We start from the raw sequence: 12,731 nt of genomic DNA, 5'->3' as shown, positions 1-12,731 counted from the left end.
AAGAGGCTGATAAGAGCTCAGCTCACCCAGAGTGGATCCGCGCTCGGGCCCTGGGGTGGTCAGTCACTCACAAAGGCCGAACGCAACAGGGGGACGGCGTGCGGCGGTCTCAGCGGCTGAATTGAAATGCGGCCTGTCGCAAGCTCCTCAGCCGAAAGACAAGGTGCATCGGGGGAATAGCGCTTCTCCCCGAGCGGCGGAGAGGGAGTCTCCCCGGTTCCAAGAAAGGGAAAGGAGGGAACGGGGTGCCTTGGGCTGCGGCGTCGCGGCCAGGCGCGAAGAGCAGCGGGAGCGGCGAAGGTGCCCTCTCCCCGCTACCATCTGCGAGCGAGCACGTGATTGTCGCGTGATAACCGCGTGGCCGCTCCGGAGATATCAGGATGCGCGTGCGATTCCCGCAGACTTCGTTATAACCGGGCTAGACTGTACTTCCTTATGTCAGCTGTCTTACGCTTGTTGATTAACTTCGAAAGTTCTGCCAGTTCTATTCTAGCTGTAGGGTTAGAGGCTTTCATACATTGGCGTTTCTTGATCGGATCTTTCGTCTTCTGCGATAGCTTACTGGTATCCTGTCTGAGTTACCACCGAGTTCTATTGCACACTCCTTTATGATGCCCATAATATTGTCGTTCATTGTTTCAACACTAAGGTCCTCTTCTTGAGTTAAAGCCGAATACCTGTGCTGTAGATTGATCCCGAATTCCTATATTTTCCCTCTTACCGTTAACTCTATGATCGGCTTCTTATGTACTAGTTTCTTCCGTTCTGTCAAGTGTAGGCTAATTCGAGTTCTTGCCATCCTATGGTCACTGCAGCGCACCTTGCCGAGCACGTCCGCATCTTGTATCATGCCAGGGTTAGCGCAGAGTATAAAGTCTATTTCATTTCTAGTCTCGCCACTCGGGCTCCTTCACGTCCACTTTCGGCTGTCCCACTTGCGGAAGAAGGTATTCATTATCCGCATATTATTCTATTCTGCAAGCTCTACTAATAACTCTCCCTTGCTATTCCTAGAGCCTATGCCATATTCCCCCACTGACTTGTCTGCAGCCTGCTTCTTGCCTACCTTGGCATTGAAGTCGCCCATCAGTATAGTGTATTTTGTTTTGACTTTACCCATCGCCGATTCCACGTCTTCATAGAAGCTTTCGACTTTCTCGTTATCATGACTGGATATAGGGGCGTAGACCTCTACGACCTTCAATTTGTACCTCTTATCAAGTTTCACAAGACCTGCCACCCTCTCATTAATGCCATAGAATTCCTGTACGTTACCAGCTATATCCTTATTAATCAGGAATCCGACTCCTAGTTCTCGTCTGTCCGCTAAGCCCCGGTAGCGCAAGACGTGCCTGCTTTTTAGCACTGTATATGCTTTATTTGTCCTCCTAACTTCACTGAGCCCTATTATATCCCATTTGCTGCCCTCTAATTCCTCCAATAACACTGCTAGACTCACCTCACTAGATGACATTCTAACGTTAAACGTTGCCAGGTTCAGATTCCAATGGCGGCCTGTCAACATGAATAGACGTAGATTAATAAAAATAAATGTGTATGCGTACCTGTTGTCACAATGACCACCGTTCAAGATAATGTGTATCTTTGTTCAAAATTCTGTGTCACTTCTTTGTCGTGTGCTGCGCAGCTTTGCTGGTCATATACCTTCACAGAGTGGAATGGCTCATGATATTTATTTGCCAGGTGTCAACCAACTAGGGAAACCGGGAATTCTCAGGAAATTTGTATAGTCTGTAAATACTCAGGGAAAACTCTGGGAATTTGTACTTCTATCAGGGAAAATTAGCTGTAATTTTATTAACACGGAGCGAAAGTTGCGGTAATGCTGGCTTGAGTAAGGGAGAGGAATAGTAACGAATCGTCTTCAACGCCGTGTCGTTCTCTGGATGAGTTCCCAGTGTAGTCAACAACCGATCTTCCGGATGCCCGATCATTCGGACAGCTTCGCAGTACCACCATGTACCTCATAGAGGCAATGTATAAGAACATCTGAAATTTCGAATGCTAGAACACTTCACCGTCTGACCACAGGTCCGAAACAACATTAATCGAAGCCACCACCGCCGCCATTTTGACTATCTCGCTGCCTCGAACCGCTGCTCTCACAAGCAGATCCGCTGGCAGCCGTCGCCATCACCACGGCAATGCTAGGCCTAGCTGCTTCAACGTTCACTGTAAAGCTTCTTGCCGTTCTGTGCCGTGCTTTTCATTGAAAGAATTTGCCGCTGTTAGCAATGGCACCGTCTATGCCTTTGTGGTCCTCGCGATTGGCTTCGAAGCTCGGAAAGCACAATGCGTTGCATTATGCCTGTTCCCGAAAGTCAGCTTCGGCTCAATACAGGAATGTTAGCTGTGAAGCATATGCAAAATTACAGCAGTGAAGCATAAGCGGGAGAAGGGGCGATTGTCACGAGACACAGTATGTGTTCCTTAATTATACACGCGTTCATCCGCCATCACCCGTCACAGTACAAGCACCAATATGCCTAATAAGTGTACTGGCACGCCTCTTCAGGTATGCCTGTGGCGATTTGTGTTGTGGAAGATTCGGTGACGGCGTCCAGCGTCGAAGTCATTTCGGTAAAAATATTTTTTAGCCAACCATACGAAGGCCTTCCATGTGGTGCAAGGAAGTTACTGAACTAACTGTATTTCTCATGCTAAAACGCGTAGAAAAATCGTAAGGTATGACTTACACACAACCTACAGATATGATAGCGTCGAATTGTAACTTGAATATACGAGAAAACAATGCTGTAACCCAAAAACTCAAACAGACCCCTTATCTAGCATTTCTACCATTCATAGACCAGCCGTGGCATCTGCCATCTGCGTGTGCCGGCGCTTTAATATATCGGAGTCCACGGAGCAGTGTGCCTGTTTCCTTGAAATGCTTCCAGTTGGCACTTGCCTCCTTCACATCGCAGCCCAGGCAAGAGGCCGTGTTTCTACCAGAAAGCCTGCCATTGTGCATAGCATTCACCGCGAGCGTTTCCCAGTAAACGTTACGGTTACATACGCTGCAGTTGCCAGGAAGCGTGAGAAGCAGTTAGGGATGTTTGAATGCAATTGTGCTTTACTCTTTGACATAATTGTTCTGCGGAAACCTGCAAGGTGAAGAAAAGTAATCAACAAAAAAAAATTGGACATCCACCCGTTCATAGCAATTGCTATGAACAAGTGGATGTCTGATTTTCTCTTTATTCATTGCTCTACTTTTAAAGGCAAAGCTTAAATCTCCACCAAACTTTTTTAAAACTGCCCAATTTTTCTGACGTTTTCGTGGCCAATAGAGAGTCCAAAAAAATCGGATGTTGACTGTACAACTGACCAAAAGAATGCTTCAAATGGTCCATGGGGCGAATGCGCAGCCGAAGGAGAACGAGAACAGAAGGGACCTATGCATTTCGGAATGACCAGGATAGGGGAAGCATGCCGCTGCTTCTTTGAAGGAACTTGAGCTCGAAAAACAAAGCATTGGCTGATGCCGAGATGCAGGTGTCTCTCATCCAAACCAAAATAAACTCTTTAAAGCTGTGAAACGCAACACTGAGACATTGTGTGGGGGCTCAGAGTATGTCAGGACAGTTGAGGATGACTTACCAACTATTGGGAGAGAATCTAGCTTGTGACGAAGTTCGGGCCTCATACCAATGAGCTTGCTATCAGTTGATAAAAATAGCTCACATTCAAAAATATTTGCTTCTGTATGCATCTCCTTTTTATTCGTATTCGAGAATGTTCGACTCAATTTGCAGTGGGCTTTACCTTTTATTCTTTTTGGAAGATATTTTGTTCACTGTGCATTTTAGTAAGCCCTCCCTTCTGTTTCCTTTTTGAATAAAATAAACACTACTACTTATTATTCAACCTGGATTAAGTTGGTCTTCCTTTTTTTTTTTTAACGTGTTTACTAGAGAGTGACAGCATCGGGTGATATGGTGTCAGACTGTCTTGACATAAAACAAAGTTCTGCGTCACTCAGGAAATTTTGCAAAGGCACTGAGAGAAAACCTGGAAAACTCAGCTGTTGCTACGATTGGGTGGATGTCTCTCTCATTTTCCCTGAATTACTTCTCTCCACTTTGCGGGTTCCCGCACTACTATTATGTCAAAAGTCAGGGAATTTGGCAATGAAACGAAGCAGTGCGGACTGCACTGCTTCGTTTTGGTTCGACACCCTGACTTGGCACGTGGCCGACACGTGCACCGAGTGAGAACGAAACTACTGTTTGCCACACCCACTGCAGGCGAAACCGCGGTAACTGTCAACACGGTCATAGACAGCAACCTTGCAGTTCTAAAGACATGTGGCTGATGTGCGTGTGTTCCATCAAGTTAGTGCTACTTAAGACCATGCAAGAATAAAGGCTTTAAAGGCACATATAGGCACGTCGTGCTCCAGCGTTGCTGTCATTTACATATGATTTCTGCTGATGATGGCAATGCGGAAGATGCGAACTGCACTTCTTCGTTTTGGTTCGACGCTAGCACTGTTTTTGCTTATTTGTGCTACACAGTGCTCTGAGAGTTGTCCGAATCAATCGATGTGTGGCCAAATACGTCCAAATTAACGAGAGTTTGGTTGCAATAAATAATGCATGCACCTAGCAGGACCATGGGATGAGTCTGAATTATCCAATTTTTGGAATTAACGAGGGTTGAATTAACAAGTTTTTACTGTATGTGGGTCTGGCTCCCACATGTGGGAAGTTTTGCTTTCGTCCACTTTTATTTCCATTTTCCTTATTTCTTGATTCCAATTAAAAATAAAATTCCCCTAGGCTTTCCTTGACTTCATTGTCTGTTTGCTTCACATAATTGTAACAAACAAAAAATAAACGATTGTCTCAGTTCCCTTGTGCTCTTAATAAAAAGACACTGCTTGTGTCATTTTGTTGCAATGCTTTTAGAGATGTAATGAGAATTTATAGCATTGACCTTTCCGTTTCGTTTCAGCATTTAATTCCATAGATGCAGCCGCGAGGAGCACCCCAGCTAGCATGGACGACACTAGTCTTAAATGGTTTCTTTTTCCCCCGACTGTCCTTTGTTGCTCTCCTGTCTGCTAGCATGTCATCTGTAGGTGTTTAAGTCTCTATTTTCCCTCTCTCACTTTCAAGATGACTTGCACACAAGGCCTTGTGTGCAAACTGATGTGATTGTGAAACAACTGCTTCCTTGTGTGCTGCTCACCTTTGCTTGCCTGTGATGCACTCCTACTACTTTGTTTGGATAAGTACAAATCAATATTAATGCTTTTTACTTTTGGAAGCCTCCTGCGCATCTCCTATGTGCACCATGGAAAGCTATTGTTGTTGAACTGATTAGTGACTGTGGAAGCCACTACAGTGGCAGAGAGCCCTGGAGCAACTCAATGGCAATTATTCCACATCTAAATGCAACTTGTATTCAATGCAGGTGGGCTCCACTAAGCTTGACAGTGACCACAAAGGCCATACACGTGTAAGGCTGAATTGACACAGATGTCAAACTTCCTGTCTCGTCATGGCATTCCTCATGAGGCAGCACTTCACCAGTTTCTCCTCAAAAATAGCACGCCAGTGATGCTGGTCAATGCTCTTAAAATCGCCGGCATTTCATTTTTGAGGAGAAACCAGCAAGGAAATGCTACCTTGTGATGAATGCTCGGGCCACGATGATGACAGGATGGGCATTTGACCACTTTGTGAATCAGGCTTAAATCAGGTGTAATGAAGGGCACAAAGAGCATAACAGGTGCAGTTGTGGCCCTCTTTCAAGAACATTGTCTTCTCAAATGATTTCCAACTGTGACCAGTCTTGAAGCTTTGTGAGCAAGCAACAAATGACTTTGAAAAGGTCTGCACAGAATTGGCAGCTATTGCAAGATGCGGGAAGGTGTTTTGCATTTCACTTCATCTGTGACTAGGAAGTTTTGCAAAGCTGCACTGCAATGTTTGATGAACTTACAATTGTTGGATGCATTAAAGGGGACCTCCAGCACAAACACTGGGTAGTATTAGGAAAAGCCGCATGTATGATTTGGTGTCAAACTTTTCAAGTAATTATATAAACTATAGCGAATGACATGTGAGGAATTTGCTGTTTGCAATGAAATACTACCACTGGAATTCCACGTCCACTAGAACATGTTTTCAACATGGCTGGAAAAGCTGTATATTGTGTTTGCATGAATGATACAGAATGATATGTATTGATACAGGTTTTGATTCTTAAACTAATGATTTTGAGAGTAATTGTATTGGAATTATGATGTGATCTAGCACTGCACACAGGTATTTAAAGAAATAGAATCAAGTAGATGTTCAAAATTAGTGTCAATCATTTTGTGCTTTGTAGCTCCTCCTTGCCACCTGTATGACCACCACTCGTGCTTCATGCCAGCAGAGAAGTCCATTCTCTGAGTGACACTACTTTAAGGATAGCTTGCCTGCGTAACTTAAACTTTTGGTGGTTAACATAGCAGTGGGTAGAACACTGCTGATGCACAAATGAATATGGCTGTTTTTTGTGCACTTTGTAAAACACCCAGCAGCTTGCCATTTTATGATGGTGGGAATGTGGCAGTACCACTTGCAAGGTCCTTTAAATTACACTGCAGTAGTGTTGATGGAAATGGTCCCATTGCACATGACTACACTCACTACTGGTTTTATAGCGCAGTTATTGTCCCTGGGACATTTTCATATTGCATTCCAGAAATAGGTCTCGCTGATGTAGCCCGATTTTCTGATGACGTAATATTTTAAAACTGCAACACATTGTGTTACTGAAATGAATTGTAACAATAGTGGGCATGCATTTGGACAGTGAGTAATGCAAACTTGGGGGCAACTTGTGCGGCTAACAATTCAAATGACATCACAACTAAGGTGTCAAACGGAACCCAAACCGAAATTTTATCCAGAACTTCACCGAAACCGATATTTTGAGAAAGTGCCTAGAACCAAACCGTACCTGAACAAAAGAAAATAACAGTTACAGTTTCATGCTGAACCAGTTAAAGCATATAGGGTGCTCAATGGCATGGGTCATGTGTGGGTGCTCAATATATGAGCGATTCTTCGAAATATTTACTTCTTCAGGCGGCACGCCCCACTAGCAGGTTTCTACGACTCCTGATTTGCGTTGTGTGCAAAAATATGGATAGACCTAGGCAGAGACGCTTGCACTTCCAAACACGGCTATGCCAGTTCTGTCTCATGGCCAAAACATTGTTTCAGGTGGTCTGCAGAATCACTGTTTCTGTTGAAGCTCCTAATTTGGCCATTATAGGCTTGCTATTATTACTACATAAACTGTAAAGCCCCCCCCATGCCAGGATACACGGAGAATAAAAATGATGGTATTCTCGAAGGGAAAATAAGAAAACCAATGAGCTCATCTGGCTTCTTGTAACATAAACACTGTGGTCACTCATATGATTGCAGTCACCTATAAGTGTGCAGCAGTGCTTACTGCGTGCCATGGTTCAATGTGCATTTGGCCTTTCCAAGCAGATTACTACGCAAATCTTTCCTGAGGCACAGTGTGCGCGATTTGGACTTTTTTGTCCACGCTTAGTCAGCATGAGACTGTGCGACGTGCAGTTGTGCAAACAAGAATGTCACAATATTTAGCACAAACTGTCGTTGTTCATCACTCAGAAAGGTCAGTGTTTTCACATGCCTTTAGTTAAAAACAACAACAGAAAACTGAGCAAGATGTCAATTGCTAGTTTCTTTCATTCCTACACTACACAGGCTACAGACTAGAAGTTTGGAGTTGTAATTTATGATATACAATTCGAATTTTAAGCTCTCTCCGGTAAAGAAAAAGATTAAAAAAGTATAAAAGAAAAAATTTATGCAGCACAGGACGAGGCAGCAGCTTTTCATGTTGTCAGCATCTCGACGCCTGGATGTATGCTACATCCTCAAAGCCAATTCTTATAGTTTCATTTGAATTCTATGAGGGACAACAACAGTTCTTGCAGTATACAGGGAAAAAGACTGATGCAAACAGAGACATGCCGACAAACAGTCGTCGAGTAAGCATGTGTCGTGTTAGGCAACATATGAATTCACTGCCTTAGTTTAGACAAAGTAATTCATTACTTGACCCATCTCAACACATTTGGATTCCGTCAAAATGATGTGCAATGTTGTAGTAGTGCCTTTAGGCTCTTTCAAAGAGCACTGCTCTACTGAATGCATCTGCAACGTGCCCTTCCTCTTTTTCATTGCTTTTATTGTCATTGTGCTCCAGATGTGTCTGTATTGTATCACATCTGGTGCACATGTATCAAATAATGTAAAGAAGCTTTTTGTTGCCAAACAGACTTCGTGAGACTTTTCATTTCACATTTTCTAGAAATTGTGAGTATACAGTATTCAATTCGATTGCCGCTTTCCTCAAATATTCATATTCAATTCAATTAGAAAAATTTCACCATTCGAACATCCTCGTAGATTTCTGCCGTATCGGTGGGCCAGGGAGCCCATTCCTTCCACCTTCTGACAAAACCTGTGTATGCATCATGCAGAGACGCCTTAATATAGCATTTTCTAACATGTCGCCATCATAGAAAAAGGTAATGTTTACTGTGCCAAACCGGTTCGCGAATCAGTTTGCGAATAATTACAAAATTTTATTTCTTCGAACCTAACTGAATTCTTGAACGAAATCGGAGCGCATTGAGCCTGAGCCCACACTGAATTGGTATTTTTAAGGTTCGACACCCTGATCACAACCAGCAAAAGCTCTTTGACCTATGCACCAGGTTTTGCTGCTTGTAGCAAGCATAGTATCTTGATGCTGGAAGCCGGGCTAATTCTGAAAAAATTCCAGCACTTGGGCAGCGAACACCTTAGAAGATGGAAAAGAAGATGGGGCAGTCCTGTCCTGTTGCCACTGAAAATGCCTTGTACTCTTGTGGTGAGGTGACCGCAGGTGTTTGTGGCGCTTTCCACACTGCAGCCTAAGGGCTAGCCACTACCTCAAGGCAAAGTGCCGGAAGCATAGCCTGCATTTTGTTGAACTTTTTATTTTTCCAATGTTGTCCATGAGGGCTAGCAAACATTGAGTTTGCTTGTTTTCACTCAACTATTTCGCTGGGGTACTGAATCTTAAATATATAGGTGCAAAGCTTTTTCAATAACTAGAGCTGTTAAATCAATGCTGCTTCACCTTGACGAATGGTCATAAACATATGGCCAGGGCTTTACAGTATAGGTGGTGTTTAAAACATGGTGGCTATGGTGCGCTTCGGTCGCTTGCACTACACAAAAGCATGGCCTTCTGGGGAATGCGATTAGGAAAGCCACCCTAGCCAGCAGCTGCTGCAGCTTGCCTTTCTGCCCTGACACATGAATACTTGTTCTGCTGGAAGTAGACCGTGCAAAGTACTTGTGCTAACACTGACCTTAGGAATTTGTACACCGCTTACAAATCAGTGCTTTGTTCACATTTTTTTAATGTATTGCATGTACAATAAGACAGTAGTGACAGAAATCTATGAAATATGCCTCCACATACTCGGTCTACATTTGTTCATTGTTGGGCTTTTCCAAAGCATTAGTATGCAAGTTTAAGCGTGTAATGCATGCATTTGAAATATATTGAGCTTATGGAAGAGGGCTTGTTTAGGGCCTATAGTAGTTGGCGCCGACTTGAAAGTTCAGTACAAGCTATGCCCACTACACCCTCTGTGAATTCATGTTCTAAAACATAATTCATGAGGGCCACCAGTATTGAAGTTTGCCTCTGCCATGACACCATGTGAATGAGCGAATATAATTGGCTGGTGGACATGTATAGTACAAGTGGTCTACTTGCCACTGCATTCGTGGGTGTTCACGAAGTATAGTGGGGGAATAGTGAAACTCAATAAAGCATGACCGCAGGCACTAGAGGGGGCAAAGTGGCCCTTCTGTCTCCTGATACGCAATAGCTTTCTTGAGTTGAGCTGATGTTGGTGTTCCTCAGTTTTTGTCATCTTCCTGCCCTGTAACAACTAGGTTCTTCCTATGGACATTTGCGCCCTCAGATGAACAGTTGAGGGTGACCTGTGTGTGTAGTGTTTGTGGTTATGCATTATTGTGAGTTTGTTTATGTAGTCTAGTGTAATGTGGCATGTTATTTCTTGTTGACCGCATGTTGCTACCCTTCACCTGCCCTGTTGGTGATAGCTGTTTTCTGAGAAATATGCTCACTCTGGGTGTCTGCTGGTTTGGTGGGATATTCATGCCCACTTCTGAAAACAGACTACACAAAATACCGAAAACACATAACTTACCTGCCAATATCTGCTGTGCAGTTATGCTATTTGTTTGCTTAAGTTGCTACTTTAGGGTTCTTATATAAGGTTTGGGCACTATTCATTGCTGAGACCTTTTATCTAAAGCACTGAGACTTGCTGTGTAATGCGACTGGTGCAGTATTTGCCTTGTGACTGTTTTGTTGTTGAACTTTCTGTGGGATGAACTTCAGTTTGTGGTGTGTATGTTCCATTACAACCAATACAAGCGCACAATTGACTTTTCATGGTGATCAACAGCAACACAGTGATGCGAGTGGTGCTTGTGAACTTGGTTATGTTTCTTTCAGTGACTGTTGCTGTTTGATTGATTTGACTGGCATGCTGTTCCAAAAGGCTGATTTTCACCAAATCCTAGAACCTGTATTTGTCAACAGGCTGTGGAAAGGGTGAATGACTTCTTTGTTAGTGCATAAAGGTTGTGCTTCATTGACCATCTCATACTGAGCATCCATGTTAGGAGTGGTACACTCAGGAAGTTGGTAAAAAAAAAAGCAGCATCCACAACGCATCTGTTATTGCAATATGAGATGTCATGACAGATTTTATTTAAGTTTCTCTATCATACACAGTGATTGTACCTTTGTATGACCAGGGAATATTCAGTCAGTAACGATAATGTACAGAGCCTGTATATATGTTATTTGCAGTATAGCAGCATGAGCTCAGTTTGTTTTCAGGCGTTCATATAAGAAACTGCTTTCAAGGATGAATGGAGCATGCGGATTGTCCACTTCATGTTTGTTCATTTTGGTGAGCTCTATTCATTGTTCTATTGCTGTATACTGTGACAGTGAATGAGAAAACAAAACCAAATGTATCCCCACATGGTTTTTTTTTTCATGTTCCTAGGAACACTTGAGTGCTTAGAATTAGGAACAAATGTTGTCTTGGCACCAGCTTGCTTTGTACTCAGTGAAAAATAGTGTGTTTGCCTTGAAGGCTCTGCATTGTGTACTGTTGCATTGTTCATCACCAGCGCAGCTGCACAGCATTTTCTTCGATGGCAGCACAGCTGTGGTGTGCACTACATGCTTTCGTGGATGTGCTGTCCTATCCAAGTGCATTGTTGAGCCTCGTACAAGCAGCGTTTTGCAAGTAGTGCCCTTTTAATGTTCACCGTGCTTCTCTCTTGTTGGTCTGTTGAGAGCGAAAGCTGTTTGCCGTCCAGTTTGTTTGGCCATGGCTTATCTGCAGCACACTAAAAAAGTCCAGGTGCATCTTGAGTCATTCCTGATGACCACGTACGAAATGTTAGTGCGTGCATCACCATGAATACTTTCCAACTCTCCCAATCATGTTGAGCTGCTGTGCTTGTGGATCATGCTGTTTACGTGCTTTCTTGCTTCCCCAGTTGTTTTGCATGTTGTGTTCTCTTGCCATCATTCGTGCAGTACTTGGGATAGCTTGTCCAAAGAACCCAAATGGCCTAGTGCCCTGGACATGAACTGGAAATTGTTACTGCACCATTGAGGAAAGGCCTATCAGTGGCTTACAGATGTTACACAAATTTTGTATGCCTGTTTTTTGTTCTGAGCATGCTGTAATTGAGCATGATGAAAAAGACGATGTCTGAATGTACGTACCACAAATATATTGTCAAATAGAACACAGTGTGGGCTTTGTCTTAATCCTCTATGAGGACTCGATCCTGCTGTGTGCTGTGTTGCATTTCAGTGTGCCAATAAGTTTGGCAAATTGGGAATCATTCAGAAAATTTTAGTACTTAGACATTCCTGAAACAAGCATTGGAAAATTCAGCAAATGTACATGATGTACCTTTGATGTGCATGTTCACACTGCATGGTTGGCCATGTGTTACAAGTTGTTTGTGGAAACGGGTGACGCCGCCACGGTAGCTCGATTGGTAGAGCATCGCACACGAAATGCGAAGATTGTGGGTTCAGTTCCCACCAGCGGCAAGTTGTTTTTTCATCCACTTTAATTTCCATTAATTTATTGTTACTTCATTTCATTTATTAAGCACAAGTAATTTCCCCTATGTTGTCCTTGGTGTCAGTGTTTGTTGGCTTCTCATGATATGACTTATAAAAATTGGGCCCCTCGGTTAACACCCTTTCTTCAAGTTGTTTGTTATGCATCTTGAGTTGATGAGCTTAAACCTGCCCTTTCTCTTCTTCAGGTTATGCCTCCCTGTGCATCCACTGTAGACATTGCTGTCACAGGCTTTCCCTTGGCGGACACGGTTAGCGCCAGTGGTCAAACGGTTGAATTGCATTTGTAGCATGACTGCCAAAGTGTAATGTCATGTAGTGCGGGTAATACCACGAGGCAGCATTGGAAATATCACTTTGCTGCCATCACAACAACCAAACATGGCATGACGGAAACAGGCTAACACGTGTATATATATATGCTTCTGTACCCGAGAGATGGCACTCCCCATAAT

At 43.4% G+C, this 12,731-nt stretch overlaps 1 protein-coding gene across 4 annotated transcripts in view; it reads left to right on the top strand.

Moving 5' to 3' along the window:
• LOC126520622 (tyrosine-protein phosphatase non-receptor type 11-like) overlaps window positions 1–12,731 on the top strand; it is a 248,143-nt gene that overhangs the window by 198,171 nt on the left and 37,241 nt on the right. Inside the window, exon 14 of one of the 4 annotated variants that reach the window (XM_055065672.1) lies at window positions 4,981–11,930. The exons of 2 other annotated variants lie outside the window; for them this stretch is intronic. In XM_055065672.1, coding sequence (XP_054921647.1) covers window positions 4,981–5,093 — 113 coding nt within the window. In that variant the 3' untranslated portion in view covers window positions 5,094–11,930. Of the gene's footprint in view, window positions 1–4,980; window positions 11,931–12,731 lie in introns of those variants that run through there. One more of the 4 variants, XM_050169419.2, reaches the window with a different exon arrangement.

Source organism: Dermacentor andersoni, chromosome 3 (assembly GCF_023375885.2).
Source record: "Dermacentor andersoni chromosome 3, qqDerAnde1_hic_scaffold, whole genome shotgun sequence".
Lineage (NCBI taxonomy): Eukaryota > Metazoa > Arthropoda > Arachnida > Ixodida > Ixodidae > Dermacentor > Dermacentor andersoni.
Note: the sequence above shows the minus strand (reverse complement) of the source record. Positions and strands in the feature narration are given on the sequence as shown.